The 22,216-nt window shown below is 41.9% G+C and overlaps 1 protein-coding gene across 1 annotated transcript; it reads left to right on the top strand.

Moving 5' to 3' along the window:
* The first annotated feature begins 630 nt into the window (after positions 1-630).
* RFK (riboflavin kinase) lies at positions 631-7,291 on the top strand. The gene is made up of 4 exons (XM_019934647.3): positions 631-1,388; positions 2,314-2,465; positions 4,546-4,648; positions 5,423-7,291. Exons 1-4 carry the CDS (start codon positions 1,307-1,309, stop codon positions 5,551-5,553), a joined length of 468 nt encoding a protein of 155 aa, XP_019790206.1. The 5' UTR covers positions 631-1,306; the 3' UTR covers positions 5,554-7,291.
* Positions 7,292-22,216: the final 14,925 nt, after the last annotated feature.

The raw sequence follows: 22,216 nt of genomic DNA, 5'->3' as shown, positions 1-22,216 counted from the left end.
GTTTCCTCAGGGCTCACCAGCTCATACTGGAGGGCTACATCGCTAATGACTGTGACATCCTTCGTTTACCGTTATGACTGGAAATATTCCATTTCTCAACCCCTTTGGTACCAATAGAGAGAGAACATAATTTGAACACTGGGTAAGCACTATTAGAGTTAAGGTAAAAGGATAATGACTGCAAAGGCTGGATAGAATTTCACACACATTTGTAGAGAAAGGCAAAAGAGAATTAAAACTTCTTTCTCAAGAACAAGACAAGAGGATAGATCTTGTGAGTGACCCTGGAACTATTTCCCGAGGTAATGTTCACAGTTCCAAGGGTCAGAAGGCCCACAAATTTACATTGCAGTAGAGATCAAGTCTTACATCAAGTTTATTAAGTTCTCAGGGAGACCGGAAGATAGAGGGAGGATAGGCAGCCGCTTCCCTGCTCAAAAAAATTGCATCACTGTAACCTTCCACTAGTCACTGGGATTGCGGCGTTACAGACCAGGACCCGCTCCCCTGGAGCTTACATACTGATACAACTTCAGACCATGGTCAAGTGGTCTGGGGGAGAGGAGGTCCACTTCCCGTAGCTAGTCGTGAAAAGCTTCTATGAAGAGGTGGAATTTTGGAGGTTTAATATATCTTTAAAAAGCGAATGAATGATGAATGACGAGCAACCTAGCAGTTGTCAAGGAGCTAAAGAACGTCTCTTCTCGGCATCAGGATCATAATGAAAAGGAAAAAGGGGAAAGAAACACTTCGGAGTGTCTGAGAATGAGGACAGTGCTTTCACAGGCCCCAGGCTGAAAAACGCGCCCCCGACTCGGTTTCCACCGCCCGGGAAGACTGAACTACCAAGGAAAAAACGGACACCTCCCAGGCTACGTTGGAGGCAGGGCTACGGCGGGGGCGGGGCTAAATTTGGGGCGGGGCTACGGAAGCCGTACGAGCGCCGGGCCGCTCGGCCTGGGCAGAGTACGTAAGCCCGTGGCGCTCGGTGGGCTGGGGGGCCGTCCCAAGCCACCCCGCTCCGCTCCCCGCCCACAGCCGCACTTCCGCCGTCGCCGGCGTTCCGGAGTGCAGACGCAGCGTCTGAGTCGCCCGGCACCTTCTGTCAGTGGCGTGAGCGTCTCGCTGTGGCGTGTCGTCCGCGCTGCTCGGCCAGTTGTACGCCCGTGCGCTCGCCCGGCCGGCCGGCCTGCGGAGCTCCCGCCCGCGTCCCCCGGCTGGTCTGGGGCGTCCGGGCACCGCCTCGACGGCGGCTCCGCCGGACGCGCGTTCTGGACCGCAGCCCGCACCCCGAGCGGACGGCGTCATGAGGCACCTGCCGTACTTCTGCCGCGGCCAGGTGGTGCGGGGCTTCGGTCGCGGCTCCAAGCAGCTGGGCATCCCTACAGGTGAGCGCGGGAGGGCGCGGAGCCCCCACCCACGCTGGGCCGGATCACCTGAGAGCGAGGACGTCAGCCGGGGAGCTCCGGGCCGGGTGGTGGGGCTACGGGCAGAGGTGACGTTCCCGTCCTCCCCGCCCCCGCTTTGTTGAGGCTGATGACCTTTGGTCGGACCGATGGAGCGCGTCCTTGCCCGTGGCTCCGAATTCACCGGCTTGGGGGGTGGTGAGGGCAGGAAGCCGGAGCTGAGTTTCGGGAGCCCTCTTTCCCGCCTCCCTATCCAGCCGTGATAAATCCGCCAAACGTGGCGCGCGTCTTTCTCTTTAGAAAATGTAATGTGGGCCCGATAGGCTAAATTCTCAAGCCAGCTGTAAGGTTTTCGTTCTTTAAATACGTTAGTAGGTTGTGTCCAAATGATGACACAGGCAGATGAATGAGAACCAGGTATCTTTTTTGGTCTGCATTAGTTTTAGTAGTCAGGTCCTGAAGGTATGCTTAATTTTTCCTTAAAAATACATTCCAGGGCTGCACCTAGACCTATTAAAGCAGTCTTTGAGCTTGGGACCTAGTATGTATATTTCGAAAATAGAAATCTTTTCAAGAGACGCTGAAGCCCTTTAAGAAGGACCAGGGCTAAAAAAAACCCCAGCTCTTCCTGTACCTGTTTTCTTCTACTGTGAGAGTTTACGATTTTTGGTACACTTACTATAACCTGGTAACTTATACATATATAATCTGGTACCTTTTTTCCTAACCAATCTGTATGAAGAGGAGAAAGAAATCCTAGCCAGAGTATGAAATGATGGGATTAATAATTGTAGTTAGAGTCCTAGGAATCTTGTGAGGGTAATGATTTAGACTAGCCTTACATGTGAATTTTCTAAATATTGACTATGAAACTCTAAATATTAGCATATTTTCTTCTGTTGTTTAGCTAACTTTCCTGAACAAGTAGTAGATAATCTTCCAGCTGATGTATCCACTGGCATATATTATGGTTGGGCTAGTGTTGGAAGTGGAGACGTCCATAAGATGGTGGTGAGCATAGGATGGAACCCGTACTACAAGAATACAAAAAAGTCCATGGTAAGAATTAATAATTGTATTTCACTCTGTAAACAGAGAATGGGATGATGATTTAGAGTAATACACAGATAGAACTCATCAGTGGTGATCACAACATAATCCAAATATGAGAATTTACTTGACAGGTTTAAAAGTGAAGAGTTTAGTTACTAATTGAATGGAATAACTTTTCCATCCTTTTCACTTTCAAGATTATTTGTGTCTTTGGATCTAAAGTGAGTCTCTTATAAAGGGGGTATAGTTGGATCTTGTGTGTTTGAACCATTCTGCTAATCTCTGCCTTTTGATTGGAGAGTTTAATCCATTTACATTTAAAGTAATTACTGATAAGGAGAGACTTCTGATGTTTTGCTATTTGTTTTTTGTATGCTTTATAGCTTTTTTGTCAGTTCCTCCATTACTGCCTTTTTTGTTTAGTTGACTTTTTTTTGTAGTGACACATTTTGATTTCTTTCTTATTTCCTTTTGTGTATTTTCTTTGTGGTTACCATGGGGACTGCATTTAACATCCTAAAGTTATAAAAATCTATTTTGAATTTATATGAACTTAATAGTATACCAAAACTCACAAATTACATCATTGTGTACCCAATAACATAGATTAATAAATTTTTATGCATTTATCTTTTAAATCATGGAGAAAATAGAAAGTGGAATCACAAGCCAAAACTACAATAATTAATTTTTATAACTGCCCATGTGTTTACCTTTACTAGAAATAAAAGTGAAATAAAGTTGAGTTCACCAGTTAATGTAGGTCATTTACTCTAATTATTTGGTCACCCTGTTAAGGTAGAACTGCTTACGCTGTGGATGGTGCTTTCTGATAAAATTGTAAGGTGATGCTTTTTTTCCTCTTTTTTTTTTTTTTTTTGCTGTACGTGGGCCTCTTGCCGTTGTGGCCTCGCCCGTTGCAGAGCACAGGCTCCGGACGCGCAGGCTCAGCGGCCATGGCTCACGGGCCCAGCCGCTCCGCGGCATGTGGGATCTTCCTGGACCGGGGCACGAACTCGTGTCCCCTGCATTGGCAGGCAGACTGTCAACCACTGCGCCACCAGGGAAGCCCTTTTTCCTCTTTTTAAACCCCTTTGAGAGTATACATAATTCTTCTGTTCTTAAGAACAGAAGACCTACACAGCTGAAGTGCTTAATCTGCTAGATGTGGCTGAATCTTTGGGTCAGCTCAAGTATGTGGCACAAACGGTTATAGTTGATCTAAATTTCATCCTCTTTGAAGAGTTTATAGAAAAGTGCTGGTATAAGCAATAGAAGTGGCCCAGAACTACTTAACGTTGTGCTCAGTGTTCCTCTTATTTTTCAGGATTAAGGCTGTGTTGGAATAGATAAAGAAAATAATCGATGAAAGAAGGCAAAATATTTTTCTCTGGAATGAGAGAGGGAATGAAGGGGAGGGGAGGCTATCCCATGACTACTTTTTCCTTATTAGCTACTCAGATAACAGAACTCTTACTATAGAGCCAGTTAAGGAGTGCCTTGGAGGTCCTTCCATAGTTAGGAGAAACTCAGTTTTCCATTGGTAGGAGGTTCATACTTTTTAGAGTTTTTCTTTTTTCTTTTCTTTGCTGATAACAGACATACATGATGTACCTGTTCAAGTCTTTATCCCTTTAAAAAAAATTGGATTGTCTGTCTTACTTAAATAAGTTCTTAATATATTCTGGATCCAATTCTTTTGTTGGAACTATGTATGACAAATGCCTTCTTCCACTGTGTTGCCTTTTTTTTTTAATTCGCTTAATGGAATGGTATCTTTTGAAGAAGAGTTTCTTCGCTCATTCCCTCTGCTGTATTTGCTCAGTTTTTTCACCTTGATAAGACTCTTAATTACTTTGGTGCATGTTAGTTTTTCTAAAAACAGCAAATCACACCAGATTTGTGGGATAGCATTTACCTTACTCAGTTATAATGGTACAAGGTCGAGAACAGGAGCAATGGAAGAATTCAGGAAATACTGCACTTAGATTTTAACCTGTCTTTAAAATTTTAAGGAGGGTTGATTGTTTCATTTAAATTACCTCACCATAAAGATAAATTCAATTTTAACATCTCTTGACTGTAGGAAACTCATATCATGCATACTTTCAAAGAGGACTTCTATGGGGAAATTCTCAACGTGGCCATTGTTGGCTACCTCAGACCAGAAAAGAACTTTGATTCTTTAGGTAAGTTCTTATTTAGATCTTCTTAAAATATTACTGCAGCTACTCTGCTGCTTCTCCTAATAGTAATCATGGCTAGACAGATAATATTTGAGCATTTAATATGCTAGGCACCGCTTTAAGAGCCTTACATGAATCAACTCACTTTATCCCCACAACACCCACATGAGGAATTATTTTGCTGATTTTGCAGATGAGGAAATTGGCACAGAGAGGTTAAGTAATTTGCCCGGGGTAGCATAGTAAGTGATGGAGCGTAGATTCAAACCCAGCAGGCTGGCTCTCTCTCCAACAGTATGAAGTTAATGAAATCCTTATTTCCTTTTCATATTTTAAGGAACCAGTAAGAGTTAATACTGTGATGAATAATGGATGCTTAGCGGTAGTTGAAGTGTAAGAAGCAGTAAATTGGAACATTTAAGACATGTCAAGAATCTTAGTGTAGTGTAATAGTTTTAATTCTAATGTAGAGTTTCTTTTACAAGCGTAAATATTGAAGAGAATTGATAGTATTTGTTTCTTCCATTTAGTATATGCCATGTACCTTTCTGCCAATGCCTTTCTCTAAGTAATTGCAAGAAGATTAGGGACATCTTTTGTGTACTATTGACTTTTACTTAAGTCTAGAAGAAAGGATGAAACAGACATTATTGGGCATCTACCCTGTGCCAGGAACACTGCCAGCCTATGAGATTTTAGGAGAAGCTGAACAAAGGAGTAGTAAAAAAGCACAGCAGCAGATTTTCATTATCTTTACCTGGTATATTCTCTCCACAGAGTCACTCATTTCAGCAATTCAAGGTGATATTGAGGAAGCTAAGAAACGACTAGATTTACCAGAACATTTGAAACTCAAAGAACACGATTTCTTCCAGGTTCCTAAAAGCAAAATAATGAATGGCCACTGAAGGAAAAGCATCTTATTTATTCATTCACTGTTTTCTAATATATTACTGCTCATAACTCTACAGTCTCATCCTGGTTATATTTTAAAAATCAAACATTTTCCTACAGCTGTGAATTAAACAGTACAATGTAGTTACCATATTATGTTCCAACTGTTCAATTAAACCCATCGTGTTACAGTACTAAAAAGGTTCATTTTAAAAATCAAGATTCTTTTTAATGTAATATGTTGATTAAAATGTACCACTAGAAAGGTCTTAAGTGTTTTATAATGGAAATGGAATATATATAAATATGGGGAACAGGCAAGTCAGTGGTTTGAGATGAGAACTATTAATTCTCATGGTAAAATTCTAGCATGCATGTACCTGTATAGCATGCTCTGCTAATCAGAAGGCTCATAAAAATAACTATATTAAGCAGAGGTTTGACAGTTTATTACAAACCTAAGGGGAAAAATCCAGAATTCATAATTTTGATATTTTGTGCATTTATATATTATTATAGACATGAAGACTTGTGAAATTTCACTTTAGTTAGTCATTTCCTTTAAGGGCTCAAATCATTGTACTGTGTTCCATTTTTGTTACAGCTGCCTCAGTTCTAATTGGTCTAGACTCTCTCCCTATTATTTTTTTGTTTTTCTTTTAAAACCGTAAAATGAGTGTTTTTCGAATCTCTAGTTCTCATTTTTGTGTTATGTAACACGTCTCTCTTTTTAAGAGTAGATATTCTTCAACATTTTTCTTAACCTTTGTTTCCTGTAAATAATTCTCAGTGTCAGTTCTTCCATTTAGAATATCCAACTTTACGTTTACAAAATGTAGAGTTTCATCTGCGTCTGTATCTGCCGTCCCATCGCTTCACTATATGAACAGTGATTAAGTGTATATCTCTTGCATTTTAGAGAAAACACCCAAGTGTTCATCTGTAGGTTTCCTCACAGTTTAAACGAACACCTAGCATTTCATTTATATATACCAGTTTCTTAAACAACATAAAATACTTGTTTCCTCCCCTAGGGAAACAATTTAAGACCCAACTAAACTATGAAATACAAAGCTATTTGTTTTTAATGTGACTGTATGTTCCTGAGCAAATGCCGACTGTTGTAGTTGTGTGTGCACAATGTAATTTAAGGCTAGAGTGCTATCTAGAAGATAAGTTTTAAAGATAACTCATTATAAAATCATTTTCCCCTAATCTGCATAAATGAGGACTGATTTTAACAAAACTGTTTATATAATATTTAGAAGAATATCTAAAGCTGATGTCGGAGAAGGGGGAAGCAGGAATAAATTCAGTTGGATTGTTTTGACTTTTTGGTATATGAATTTATGGCAAACAGTGTAGTATGTGTCTTTTTCATTTCTTCTTTAAAGAAATACTTAGAAAATGTAATTTAATGTTAGAAATCCTATACTTGAAAGAAGCCTCAATTATCAGTGGTTCTGTGAAACAAAATTAAAAACAAACATGGAAAGTGTAAAAAAGATTTGTGTGTGAGTAGCTTGCGACTGATTGTGTCCTCATTAAATGTGAAAATTCTTTGATATTGTCACCTTACATTTTGTTAAATAACTATTGCTTTTGAAAAGCCTATAGTGTGTGGTTTAGGAGTTAGTTAACAGTGTCTACATTTTTTTAAGTTTTATATATAAAGTATTTATTATAAGAAATTGCAGTAGGGCCATTTTCAATTAGTGTTTTCAGGCCTTGAAATAAATCTTGACCAAGGGATGTTTTTTCTTTTTTTGTGTCAGTTTGAATCTTTTGATTTGTCTATATAAATTCCTGATTGGTTGGTTGATGGTTACTGGTTACTGTAAGGTGTGTTAGAGGCCCTGAATAGTGAGTTACAGGCAGCAGCTACAGGGAGAACCTGGCCAGCAGCGGTGGTTCTACAAACAGAGGCCTTGCCTTTAACGGCCCTTGTAGGTTAGGTCTGAGTACCGTTCCATAACCCCTGCTCCAAAACAGCATTTTGTAACCCTCATGACTTGTGCCACCAACCCCCTCGCAGTGACTTGGGACTCTTGCCTGTCTCTACTACATGGAGCAACTCACAGTGGCTCTTTCAACACTTCATCACCAGTGCTCTCAGTTATGGAGGCTTAAAGCCTTGCAGTTAGGGCTGTAACACGGTTCTGATCAGGGAGATGTAAGCAGAAGTCTACTTGGAGTTTGTGAGGACAGTTCTGCTTCCCTGGTGAAAGTGCTAGCCTTTTCCTGTTCTCCTCTTACCTGGAAAATGGATGGAGGCTGATAGAGGAGAACCAATCTGACCTTCTGGGACTGAGCTAGGAAATAAATCTACCATATAGAAAGAAATGCCATCATAAGCAAGAGTTAGCAGAAACAAATTACAGAATAAGCTCTATGAAGGTGACAGATACGGGCATTATCAGATACAGAACTTGAAATCACTGTATAATATGTGTAAAGAAATGAGAGTGTCAAAAATGGTGAACTAAGGTTCTATAAAAAATCGGGCAGATTTAAGAATTGTCAAAATAGAATTGATGAAAAAATAATTCAAATTTAAAGCTCAGTGGACAGGATAGGTACAGGTTAGACACAGTTGGTGAGCTGTGAGATCTGACAGTCTGACTGCTCTCATACACCTATTGTCTATTCACTCCAAATTTGCTTCCCATGGTTTTTGTAATGTGGCTGTGACTTAACACTTCTTTGACAGTTGGCTTCCTTTTGGGTCAGGTCATACATGGACGTTGAGCCCTAGCTTGTGTCACAGGCAGCTCAGTTCTTGGACTTACCCCTGTGCTTACTTTCCCTGTTCCTGAGTGTGTATTTGGGATAGACATACCTGACAACTGACAGAATCCCCACTCTGGTTCCCTGACTGAAACAAGGGCCAAGTAGAAGCCACAATAGTAAAGCAAGTCAGTGCTACATCTCTGGGGAAATTGCCAAGTGTCATCATTAAAAATACAGAAAGAAAACAAGCAAAAAAAAAAAAAAATACAGAAAAATTCAGGGTAAAGGCTCCTAACATCTGTTCAGGCTGTACAGAAACTTAGTGGATCTTGGGAAATGACTGTATTATCAACTAATCAGGTGATGACCTCAACTGCAGCTGTTGTCCAGGATATATAAAATGTCTCAACAGATTTCTAAGGATTGGTGTAAGGAACATATCACAGCGTGATGGAGAAAAATCAGTATTTTTAAAATACAAAAATATCACAATGGAAAGCTATGTTGAAATGAATGATAATATGCAACGTGTAAAAATTTATAGGATATAACTAATGCTATCAAGAATTATAGCTTTAAATACATAGAAAAGAAAGATCAATAATCTAAGCTTTGATCTCAAGCTAGAAAAAGAATAGCAAAAGAAGCCAGACAAAAATGAGTACACACTGGGCTTCCCTGGTAGCACAGTGGTTAAGAATCCACCTGCCAATGCAGGAGACATGGGTTTGAGCCCTGGTCCGGGAAGATCCCACATGCCACAGAGCAGCTAAGCCCAGGCATCATAACTACTGAGCCTGTGAGCCACAACTACTGAAGCCTGTGCGCCTAGAGCCTGTGCGCCGCAACAATAGAAGCCACCACAATGAGAAACCCGTGCACCACAACAAAGAGTAGCCCTCGCTCACTGCAACCGGAGAAAAGCCCATGCACAGCAACGAAGACCCAACGCAGCCACAAATAAATTTTAAAAAAAGTGAGTACACTGATTCTATATAAATTGTAAGAACAGGCAGAACTATAGCAAAAATGGTCAGAGTGGTTCTAGAGGACAGGGGTGACAGGAGGATTATGAAGGCTGTTGGGTGCTTCCGTCTCTGTCCTGTTTCTAGATCTGGGTGATGGTTGCATAATGTGCTCGCTTGTGAAAATTCATCAAGCTTTATACCTACTTGTACACATTCAAATAAGGCAAATGATGTTCTGTATCGCTTGGCTGTGAATATCATTTACACAGTCAAGAATTACAGCACTGAATTTTTATGAAGCAAAATACATTTATTGGAAGGATGAGGAGGGAAGTGTGCAGGGGCAGTGATGGTAAGAGTTTGGGAAAGAAATGCTCATCTTCCGTTAGTGGGAAATGAGTAGGTAGATACCTAACCTGAAAACATAGGAAGCATCAGTATAAGCATCTGCCTTAGGGACAGGGAGAAAACATATTACGTTTTCAACCCTTTACGAAAGGGTTGAAATTGCTTGCTTCTAAGGAGTGGGAAATGGGATGTGATGGGAGCAAACAAATTAATATTTCTTTTTCTTACTATGTCTTGTTAAATAATTTGATTCCTTAAACTATGTGCAGGTATATCCTGATGAAAATAAAAATTAGCCTTTAGAAAGTTAATTATGTATTTGGAGGGTGCTAAAAAGTTGTGAAACTTAGGATAAACTTTTTTTTTTTAATTAATTTATTTATGGCTGCGTTGGGTCTTCATTGCTGCGCACGGGCTTTCTCCAGTTGCGGTGAGCAGGGGCTACTCTTTGTGGTGGTGTGAGGGCTTCTCATTGCAGTGGCTTCTCATGTTATGTAGCATGGGCTCTAGACACGCAGACTTCAGTAGTTGTGGCTCACGGTCTCAGTAGTTGTGGCACACGGGCTTAGTTGCTCCGTGGCATGTGGGATCTTCCCGGACCAGGGCTTGAACCTATGTCCCCTGCATTGGCAGGCGGATTCTTTTTTTTTTTTTTTTTTTTTTTTGTGGTACGCGGGCCTCTCACTGTTGTGGCCTCTCCCGTTGCGGAGCACAGGCTCCGGACGCGCAGGCTCAGCGGCCATGGCTCACGGGCGCAGCCGCTCCGCGGCATGTGGGATCTTCCCGGACCAGGGCACGAACCCGTGTCCCCTGCATTGGCAGGCAGACTGTCAATCACTGCGCCACCAGGGAAGCCCGGCAGGCGGATTCTTAACCACTGTGCCACCAAGGAAGTTCCAGGATAAACATTTTTAAACAATGTATTATATTTTCAAATTACATGCTCAGTATGTTTTTCTTCAATTTACAAACACCTTTTTGAATAAAGTACCTCTAAATTCAGTGAGTTCAACTAGTAATCTGGAAAAAGTAATGCACACATTATAAAGCATGCTGTTCAATAGAACTTCCTGCTGTTGTGATAATGTTCCATTTCTTCACTCTCCACTAATTAAATAGCCACGTGTGCCTAGTGACTATTGTATTAGGCAATACAACTATAGAAGATCCAAAAAAAAAAAAAAAAAACGTAAATACAGGGGAAATAATATACTTACTGTGCTTTTTTCAGATTAACAATTGGTCCAATTGCTTTAATTTTGAGGTACTTTATCTGAAAATGCATGGACCACATTTCATGAAAATAGAACTAACATATAGTTTAAATTGTTTCTCAGCTTCGTGGATACTATGTATATGATACTCTTTTCTTCTATTTGGTTTGCTCTTTTTCTAATTTCTCATTTATTTTCAGCCATTATTTGCTTTATAAGCATTTTAAGCCTAAACCTCCCCCCCCCCCCCCCCCCCCCCGCCCCCACTACAGGTTTACCTGCCAGCATGTGGAAGCCAGCCCCGCGGAAAGGGAGTGAGCTGTCTGGCATTTGGCATCTCTTCTCAGCTCTCCTGATCACAGTCCTGCACACAGTCACCTTCCCTTAGAGGTCTCAATGGATTACGTTATTAAGTTAGGTTGAAGGGCATTTAACAGAAGGGAGATGGATATATTTGAATGGCATTCGTGAATATACGAATTCATATACCAACTGACAATAGTCTCTCTCTTTTTAAAAAGAAAAATATATATTTATTTATTTTGGCTGCATTGGGTCTTAGTTTAGGTATGTGGACTTTTTTTTTTTTTTTTTTTTTTCGGTACGCGGACCTCTCACTGTTGTGGCCTCTTCCGTTGCGGAGCGCAGGCTCAGCGGCCATGGCTCACGGGACTAGCCGCTCCGCGGCATGTGGGATCTTCCCAGACCGGGGCACGAACCCGTGTCCCCTGCATCGTCAGGCAGACTCTCAACCACTGCGCCACCAGGGAAGCCCTCGGCATGTGGACTTCTTAGTTGTGGCGTGCATGCAGGATCTAGTTCCCTGACCAGGTATCAACCCGGGCTCCCTGCATTGGCAGCGGGGAGTCTTACCCACTGGACCACAAGGGAAGTCCCCACAATAGTCTCTTTATAGCAGCCTCCCACAAACTCCAGTGTCTCATGTTTATAATCGCCTTAAGCTCTTTCACCTAGAGTGTAAACTTCTGGAAGCCTTGAACTGTATTTTAATTCCTCCAGCACCTATGTATAGAAGGTGCTCTGTATATAATTGTGCATTAATTAGAAATAAATATACCTTGGATACTGGGGCCTTAATACAGCAACAGAATTAGAGAAAGCTTCACTGGGGACCCAGCTTGTGGGCCAAATAATTTTTAAACCTGGCTCTGCCTTCCTTAGCTCCATTTTATTCTCCAAGGCAAAATCTATGCCATGGATGAAGCCTCGAGGGCTGAGTTTTGTTATCTATTAAGGGCTTGTTACAGTCATTATGATAGATATTAACTTATATTTTTCTCACAGAAAAATTGTGACTTCCTGAATTTTTTATTTCTAATCCTTCATGAACTGATACTTAAAAACATACAAACTGATGAGGATGGTTATAATTTTTGTGACTTTCTGTTTGAATAAAAAAATCCCCCCAAATACAATAAAAATTACTAGAAAAATAGTCACACACTTGGATGTCTTGACAATGTCAAAATGCTGTAAGGGATTCTAAATACTCTCAATTTCAGTAAGAGACAGTTAATAGACCACACTTCGGGCTTTCCCTGTTAGCCGGAGCAGGTTGACAAACTTTTGTAAAGGGCCAGACAGAAAATTCTTAAGGCTTTGCCATATCGAAAAAGCAACCATGGACAATATGTAAATGAATAGGCATGGCTATGTTTCAAATTTTTATTTAGTAAGGCAGGAGATTGGATTTGGCCCATAGACCCACAGTTTGCCAACTGCTGAGTGAAAAGAGCTCTTTTTTTTCAATCTTTATTAGCACATAGAGAAATAGTCACCTTCTTTTTCCCAATTACTAGGCAGGTTTTATGTAACTCATGTGCACACAATTTTGAAGCACAGGTGTTAACACTGAAGGAAGATAGTTATGGGTTTAAAGTGGTATTGGTATCTTCAAATCTAGAGTGCCCAGGTGAATTTTAAATGTTTACTCTTCTAGTTGTGAGGAGTAGGTGATCACAAGATGCCAACCCTGGATAGGAACTAAATTTTTTGTCCCCCCCAAATTGATATGTTGAAGTCCTAACACCCAATATATTGGCAGGTGGAGCCTTTGGGAGGTAATTAGGTCATGAGGGTGGAGCCCTCATTAATGGGATTAGTGGCCTTATAAAAGGACCCCCCCCCCCCCCCCCCCCAGCAAGCTCTCTCACTTTCTTTCCACTACTTGAGGGTATAATGAGAAGTTGGCAGTCTTGCAACCTGGAAGAGGGCCCTCAACAGAACTGGACCATGCTGACTCTGTGATCTCAGACTTCCAGCCTCCAGAGCTGTGAGAAATAAATTTTTGTTGTTTCTAAGTCATGCAATCTATGGTATTTTTTTTTTATAGCAGCCTGAACAGACTAAGACCAGAACCCTGATGTGAAATAAAGTAGGTGATCTCTTCCTTCCCTCTCCTCTTCTCCCTTTCCCTCTCTTTCATGCTCCCCCCACCCCCATCTTCCCCCCTTCTCCTCTTTTCTCTCTCTCTAATGGAAACAGGTGTGAGCAGTTGAACTTGGAGTGAAGAAGATACAAAGGCATCATCTATAAAATGTTTGTAATATTTCTCTTTGGAGCTAGATATGAAATGCCTCCAGGGTATTGGTCTTAATAGAATTTCTTAAGGTCAATACTGTAAACCAACACTAGTTCCCTGGGTTACCCTGGACAATGGGATGAGCAGAGCTGCTGAGGGGTTATGTAGGAAAGGAGTGGTTGCCAGTGCCTGTATAGTTGAGAGTCTTGAGTGCTCACTACTGTTGTGTATAGTGGAGCCTCATCTTAGGAAGGGGTTAGGTTGTAAAGTCAGCAAGCATGGCCAGAAGGCATATAGAGAAGTCAAAAAGACCCATGAAACTTTTTTTTTTGGGCTGTGTGCCATGTGGGATCTTAGTTCCCCTACCAGGGATCCAACCCATGCCCCCTGCAGTGGAAGCACAAGGTCTTAACCACTGGACTGCCAGGGAAATCCCAGAAAACTTCTTATCTTTAAATTGCTAAAACCTGGGTCTTTTGTAACTGAAACCTAAGATTTAATTCTTCTGTGTCTCTTTGCATTTTGGCCATGGCCTCCTTATTCTGGGATAGTAGGGGTCTTGGTTGAGTTTGAACAAGCAAGGATAACTGAGCAAATAAAAGAATCTTACTTTTCTCTCTCATGCTCTTGTCCAATGAGCCTATATAGCTGAATTTTCTTAAGTTGAACACAACTGCACTGTATCATCTTTTGAATTTCCCACAGCAGACCTAAGCCTCATAGTTACCATTTCAGCTGGGAATCTGTTTGCAAGTAACAAATGGATTCTGGCTGATTTAGGCTAGAAAGGAATTTACTGGAAGAATGATGGGTTGCTCAGGGGATAGATGGGAAAGCTGGAAACTGGGTGAGAAAAGGGGAACTCTGAGCAAAGGGGACCTCGAACCAGAGCCAGAATGACTGTACAGAGCTAGTTCATCAAGGGCAGTGCCACTGCTGCTGAGTAGGGAGGCCCCAAATTCCCATCAAACGCCAGCAGAACCATGTCCTCTACACTGCTGGCTGGCCCTGTTGCCCTGGAAACGAATCTTTATATGATTAGCATCTGATTGGCCAAGCTTCGGTCACAGGCCCATGTGTTAGCTGCAAGAGGGGCTGGAATACTGAGTACCTGGCTATTTCAGCTTCTTTGAGAGAAGCTTTTCTATCAAAGTTCATGCAGTGGGAAATAAATTCCCTAAACATAAGGAAGGGGTTCCGAAACTGGGCATTAAAAAAAAAGAAGACAAATATCCACTACCATTACCTAATTCTGAAGGAAATTATGATCTTCTGAGTATATGCCATCCATCCACTCCTTCAGCCACTCCAAAAAGCATTCCTTATGTTAAGTTAGAATGTTCCAGAGAGACTGATAGAACCTTTGGTTTTCTTTTACTGAAGGAAGAAAAAGTGATCCGTAGTATCTTCCTCTTTATCTTGATCTGCTGGAAGCTCAGGGCTAATGTTCAATCACAGTAGCTATAATCACCTAGAACCCCGATTTTCAAAATGTTCTCCAAACTGCTGTAGAGCCTCATAGAAGGGCCATGGGCAATGGGCAGGCAAGGGGACCTCTGCCCCTTCCCACCCTCCTTACTTTAAGGCAGCACTCTTAACTGTCTGCTGAAGACTACGTTTGATTAAAGGCCTCCATTGCTAAGAAATACTTAAACTTCGGCTTGGATTGGTTAACCTACTTACGTCCTCCTCCCTCAGGGTTCACGTCCTCTGTTTCCATGTCAACAATTTCATTTGTATACATAAAAGACGCACTGCAAGCACTTTTCTGGAAGCAGATGGATATAAATCCTAGAAGAGTCGCTCTCTCTGGGGCTTCGAGAGGATTCTGGGTTGTGGGTTCTGCTTGGCTCCATGTAAACAAATACCTGCTTCTAACTATTTATGAGTCACTCATAGGAATTCCAGGTTAATCTCAGGGTCCTTTTAGGCCTCTCTGAGCCTTCAAAATATTTTCTACTGTTGCCCAAGGAGTTGTTTTGCTTACAGATTTGCTTGTATTTCAAATGAATTAAAGGCTCCCCATCCATGACTGTATTTCTGTCAAATGAAGTGTTTTGTTTTGTTTGCAAATCTATCTCCTGGACCTGACAAACCGTATTTCTACCATATTTCAAAAGCAAGATTTTCCCTGGCTCTTCGCCTGACCAGCTAGACCTGTTCTCTGCTGTCTGTTTCCTACTGATTTAGTTTGGGTAGTTTTCTGAAGATTTAGAGGACGGAAGGAAGTGTTATCTTGGATTCTCTGCCCCTTTTGAAAGTTTATTTTCTTCATTCCTTTTTAGACAGTCTTGCAAAGGAATAGCTAATATGAAATATCACCAAAACAGCTTAACTACATGAAGGAGATCATGTTCTTTGTAAGAATACAGTATTAAAAGTCAAGTACAGATAACTAGGTACACATTGAACACATTCAAAAGAAGAGTATGTCCCCATGTTTCACTATAGAGATTCAAGATGGGAGTGATGACGTTCTCTCCATTTCATCTATTGAATACTTCCCAGTGGTAAACTTTAGTGGTCGTACCAGTAGGAGATTCAATTTGCCTTTATTCACATCACTTCATTGCTTCTCACAAGAAGTCTGAGACAGCCTGCTAGATGTTATTGTAACTACACTTCAGATGAAGAAACCGAAAGTCAAAGGTAAACTCAGACTGACTTGAACTGTGTTGGCAGAAAATTTCAGAGCTGAGTGTGGAATCCAGGTCTTCACCCATTACAGGAGGGAAGCAATCTTAGTAGACTCAGGCTTAGCCTCCCAGCCCTGGAGGAGTTGTGTATATGGGACCCTGGGAGCTATGGATGGTGGCGTAGTGAGTGAGGACAATCCCCAGGGCCACCAATTAGCAGCTTTTGCAGGACATGGCAGCTTACCCTTTGCTTGACTCTTGCCTCTACTAGCTGGAGGTTTTTTTTTTTTTGTTTTTTGGGTTTTTTTTGCGGTACGCGGGCCTCTCACTGTTGTGGCCTCTCCCGCCACGGAGCACAGGCTCCGGACGTGCAGGCTCAGCGGCCATGGCTCACGGGCCCAGTGGCTCCGCGGCATGTGGGATCTTCCCAGACCGGGGCACGAACCCGTGTTCCCTGCATCGGCAGGCGGACTCTCAACCACTGCGCCACCAGGGAAGCCCTAACCCAGAGTTTTTTAAGCTATGCATTATGAAATCAAATTAATGGATGATAGTAAGCTTCAAAAAAAAATACTAAATTAGAATATGATGGAAAAAATGTAATGAAACTTTTCCTTTAGTTTTATAGAGGTGTTGGTATAAACTTTTTATTTTTAATTGTGGATCACAGTCAAAAGAAGTTCGAAAGCCCCTGTTTTAATTTGCTCTTCTTCTGCTTGGTTCTGGAAGGATTAGGCAGCTGTAGTTTAGGAGATTAGAAACAAGGTCTGTGGAGTCAGTTTCTATGCAGATTTGGGCAAGTTATTTTATACTTTTCTGTGGCTTAGAGTCTTACCCGTAAAACAAGGATCATAATAGTTACCGAGTCGTTAAAAGGATTAAATAAGTTGATCCATGCGAAGTGGTTCTCATAGTATTTGAGAAACAGTATGTATTGATACTTGATAAATGCTAATTATTGCTGTAGAGTGGTTATTTCATGCCCTGGCCAAAGATAACATTGTAACTGTAAGGACACAGCAAACTTTCCCAGATGCAGAGAGTCTAGTGTTGTTCAGCTGAAGACAACCGTTTCTATAGGCAAAGAGGCGTTCCACAGATACTTATGGAGCAATTACTGTGTTTTAGCCCTCTGTAGTGCGTTAAGGATACAAAGTAGAATAAGATAACATTTGAGGAACAAACAGTCTCCCAAAGAACTTCCAATTTATTTGACTTGAGCTCCATCAGCCCCATGAGGTACCTGGTATATTTTCTGTCCATAGTAAATATGTGTTGAACACATTTCTATGTCAGGAATCATGAACTGTCTACCTCACCCAGATGCAGTAAATAAGAGAGCATCACGTCCCTTCATTTTTTTCCAGTACCTTCAAGATGTGGAGGAGAGAACAGCAGCACAGGAGACCTTTCTGCAGATGCCGCAAATCTACACTTGAGGAAAGATGAATTTGTTCTTGTAGATATCCTCTGTTGTCTGTTTTATTGTGTTTGTTGAAAACAAGTTTTCAGGAAAGGAATAAGAAAGGAAACAGATGGCGCCAAATGACAGAGAAGAACTTTGCAGATTTCATCTCTCTTTTGCTGCTCAGAGCAGCTGACAAGCCAGCAGGAAAATAAGAGCAGGGAGGTGGTGTAGCCTCCTGAATCATCCATGTGGTCCCCTCCCTCCATTCCAAAACTCCCAGTCCTTCAGCCATGTAAATAGAGCTCTGATGTCACAACCCAAGGAAGGTCAGGCTGGGTGAATATGTCCAGCCCTTCTTCCCGCCCCTTCTGCACTTTAGAGCAGGGCAAAGGCAGCCGCGCAGGTTACACATAAAATTAACAAATTGACACATAAAATTAACAAATTGACGGGGTGGTTTGTTTTCCTTTTTAGCCCAGAGGCAGTGGAAACTAGAGAAGGGAAAAAAAGAGAGGCTGATTTGGGAGAACATAAAGCCCTCCCCACCTGTTGCCTTGGAGGACGCGTACAGCTGCACATAGGATGGGGACCCAATCAGAATGTGTGTGTGTCTTTTCTAAAAAGGTTAAAAACTACCCTTAAAAATGGCAACAGTAAAGTTTATGCTTTAATTGTTGTGCAATTTACAAGTTTACAACATACAAAGCACAGCCCCTGACATCATCTCCAGTGACTTGGCCAGTGTCTCAGAGAGCTTAGATGGAAACGAAGATATCCTGACTTGAAGACCAGTTGTCTTTCAGTTAAGCTTTTTATTCTTTTCTTCTTCTTTTTTTTTTTTTTTTGGATACGCCACCCGTGGCTTGTGGGATCTTAATTCCCCAACCAGGGGTCAAACTCGCACCCCCTGCATTAGAAGCCTGGAGTCTTAACCACTGGACTACCAGGGAAGTCCCTAAGCTTTTTATTCTGAAAAGAAATTCTTCCTCTTCCATATCTTGACATCTTCTTCAGTGTTTTCCTTATATCCACATGTTCTGTAGATCTTAAAGAGCTTCTTATCCCTTTTCCCCAAAGCTACCTACCACCTTTTGTATCTAAATTCTTTGACTCACTTGCGGGTGGAGGTAGATGCAGTCGTGGATGCATTTTGCAAGCCTCACGTTGTTCTGAATATACTGAAGTTATGTTTAGCTTCACGGCTGTGCTCTCTGGGCAGTCGCACAGGACCTGATTCTTAGAAGGGCCCCAGGCTAAGTTGCAATGCTCTGCTGCCACCATCTTGAAATTCTTTTGTAATTTTTATGCTGGACTCTACAAATTATGTAGCTGCCTCTGACTGACCCAATTCGTTTTCTGAGAAACCACACCCAGATGGTTGGCCTGAGAATATTATTTGCTTTCTCCCAGTTTCCACAGTATAAGTGGCATGCCTTCTTAAGATGGTCTACAGGTGAATGGGGAAATAACATTGGTGTAACATCTTAGGGTTTACCACAGACTTTTCACGTGCATTATCTCCTTTAATCCTCACAAGCAACTGTTAGGAGGCAAGTCTATTTAAGGCCAACAGGAATCCACCTACAAGGGATGAAATTGATTTGACAGGCAAACAGCAAACAGCTCCTTAAAAGTGAAAATCAACAGAAAAACAGGACAGAGAAATTATCCAGATGTTATACAGCTGTGCTGCAAAGGAAGTTACAAAGGCAGTAAAGGACTCAGCATGGAGTTTGGCCAAAGGGATCATGGGGAATAAAAATTCCAATCCCAGGCCAAGAGAGAGGGAGAGAGAAGAGACATGGTTCTTGGGTAATCCTGGAGCAAGAGTCACGAAGATCCCTCGCGATCCCTTTATAGCCCAGGGATACGTATCACAAAGTCCGGCTCAAAACTCCTTTGTCGAGGATTCTATCTTTGCCCAGTCACTTCTTGATTAGCAATTTGATTAGGTTTCTGTGTTCCTTTGTTCCAGGAACAGATCAATACTGAAAACACTGCTCAAACCACCGTTATAAGGCTGCCGGCTTGAGACTGTCTGGAACCCAGACCAAGTACCACCTTTTGGCAGTCTTGCAGCACCCAGACTGTGGTTTTACTTGCTTCCACCTAGTTGTCTGACTTGCTGATTTCCTGCCTCTGCCTGTCCTGTTTCACAGCTCCCTTTCCAATCTGACGTCTGAGATCCAGGCTGCTGCTGCTTGGCTGCGTGCAGAAGCACGACACCTACATCATAGTCCTCAGCTCAGCCATTTAAGGCCAAAGGAGGCAAAGGGGGCCTCCCTGAGTTTTCACATCGACAGTTCAGATGGGCCCGCTTTCCTGACTCTCTTCTCAGGCCATGTTCCAATCCTGTATCCTAAGGGTTTTTGTATATGGCTTCAAAGTGAAAGGGACCTGGAGAAGGACTGGGTTGCTGTCATCCTTCCTTTTCCGATGTTCTCATCACACTGCTAAGATCCCCCGTAGCTTCGGAGCCAAAGCCTTAACATTTGAGTTTTTCAAGACTTGGGAAGAGAGGGGGGCTTTATTTTAGAAGCACGGATTCTTTTGGACAGTCAAGGTATAAATAGGATTTCTATTAAGAAACTTCTGCTTGCGGGGGGGACTGTAGTTGCTTTTTAGAGAGTGGAAAGCTGTTGGGAGGGAAACAGTTTTCCTTAGAGGTCAAGCACTTGGTCAGTTATGGAATATATAGCCCTTTAACCAAAACATATCACTTCAGTGAAGAATGAGTTTTATTTTCTCCTGGTTTTGGAGGAAATCACTGTTCAGGTTTCTGAAAAAACAATCTTCTGTTTTTCTCTATCTGTTGAGAAATCAAGTAAGAAAAGCCTGTTTAATGATCTAGTTACTTAAAGCTACTCATTCAAACGTATTTGCTTTGATGAGAAGAAGCCTTGTTAACAAGTGCTGAGTGGGTGTGTCTTTGCTTCCAGATTAAGTGTAAAGGGTGAGAAATCTACTTTTCTCTCCATCACAGTCTTACTTCAGAGATCCTTTCAAGATACAGGTTCATGGGCGGGAAGACTATTAAGAAGCTTTCCCTGCTGCTGAAACAATATGGGAGGAAGTGGTGGGAGGGGGTGGGGGTATGGGTAGCTACCGTCTTTCGAGCCCCTTATACCCAGCACATTGCGTAAGTGATCTCTTTTGTTCTCATAGCAACCTTGGGAGGTCTGGAGTTCAAGTTTCCTACACATAGTAGAGAATCAGAGAAGTTTAGTAAACTTGCGGAAGATTCCACACAAGAAAGGGTCAGGACTGAAATTTCATCTCAGGAATCTTTAACCCTTAAATTCATGATATTTCTGTCATGCCAAACCATCTTTATAAAACTGAATACAGGAATGGTGAATCTAATCAGGGCATCACCCAGCAAGATTTTTTTTTTTTTTTTTTTGCGGTACGTGGGCCTCTCACTGCTGTGGCCTCTCCCGTTGCGGAGCACAGGCTCCGGACGCGCAGGCTCAGTGGCCACGGCTCACGGGCCCAGCCGCTCCATGGCATGTGGGATCCTCCCGGACCGGGGCATGAACCCGCGTCCCCTGCATCGGCAGGCGGACTCTCAACCACTGCGCCACCAGGGAAGCCCCAAGATTTTTTTTTTTAAAAGAGCTTTATACTTAGGGATAGTTTGTGAATGGACAGAATGAGATGTAACTATTGAAACTGAAGTGAGGCCATAGTTTGTCAACCTGGCACTTGAGCCAATGTCTTTTGACGTTTGTGGAGCTTTCCCATTTCTTAGGTTCATTGGTGACTTGAGAAACAAGAACACAGGAAGGGGGAAACGATGCAGGGAGAGAAGGTAGGGTCCACCCAAGACATCGGCTGCTTGCTATACGTTTTCTTTCCCTCTACTAACTTCAGGGGGCCCAGGTTGGCTGGAGGACTAATATTCTTTATTACTTACAGCTGAAATTGACCTGTGATTTCAAGTTTATGTGAAAAGTGCTTGTCGTTTTACAGGCCATAGGAAAGTCGAGATACTTACTGTCCACTGTTACTGAGCTCTGCAGATCCTTTTATTCTCCTAAATATCTCTCTCAACATTTCTTCCCCAAAAGGTATGTGGATGCATCGATTTGTTTTGTCTAACGGTCTCTGTGTTCCAATGGTTTTATTGGTTTTTTTTCCTCCCAAATTATTGCACTGCTTGCATTCTCCCTCATTTTGTAGTTATTTGTACACATATTTGTTTTTCCACCTCGGTATTAAGCTCTTCGGGGGCAGATAATGTTGTTTATCTTTTCTTTTTACAGTTCGGCTTGCATAATCCACATAGATTTTTAATTTCAGAAGTACACGTGAAATGGTAGTATACATAAACTTTTCTATCTTATTATATGTAACTATTGTAGCGTATTGTATGTAACTATTGTAGCGTATTTTGTACAGTCTTTGTACACTTACTTTTAGAGTGTTGTAGTTTTAAATTATAAACAGCAATGTTTTTTTTTAATGCTTTGGTTCTGTTTATAAGATTTCCTAGCGAGGAACTGGTGAATTCAGCTAGAACACACATTGAAACAACTCGACCTATTTTGCTAAACTGATTTCCAAAAGAGTTTTATTGGTTATAGCATCCTAAAATAACCCCTCAAGATTTCTCACTCTAATCCCCTTGAATATGATGAGATATCATGCCTGTGATTGTTACACTATAGCCAAAGGGAGATTCTCCAGGTGGGCCTAATGGAATCACACCAATCATAGCCTTTTAAATGCAAAGTTTTCTCCAGCTGGTAGCAAGAGAGACCATCAGAAAGATTCAGAGCGTGAGAAGGATTCAATGCACGGATGTTGACTTTGAAGGAGGGCGCTGGGG

The sequence above is a fragment of the Tursiops truncatus genome, chromosome 6, assembly GCF_011762595.2.
Source record: "Tursiops truncatus isolate mTurTru1 chromosome 6, mTurTru1.mat.Y, whole genome shotgun sequence".
Taxonomy (NCBI): Eukaryota; Metazoa; Chordata; class Mammalia; order Artiodactyla; family Delphinidae; genus Tursiops; species Tursiops truncatus.
Note: the sequence above shows the minus strand (reverse complement) of the source record. Positions and strands in the feature narration are given on the sequence as shown.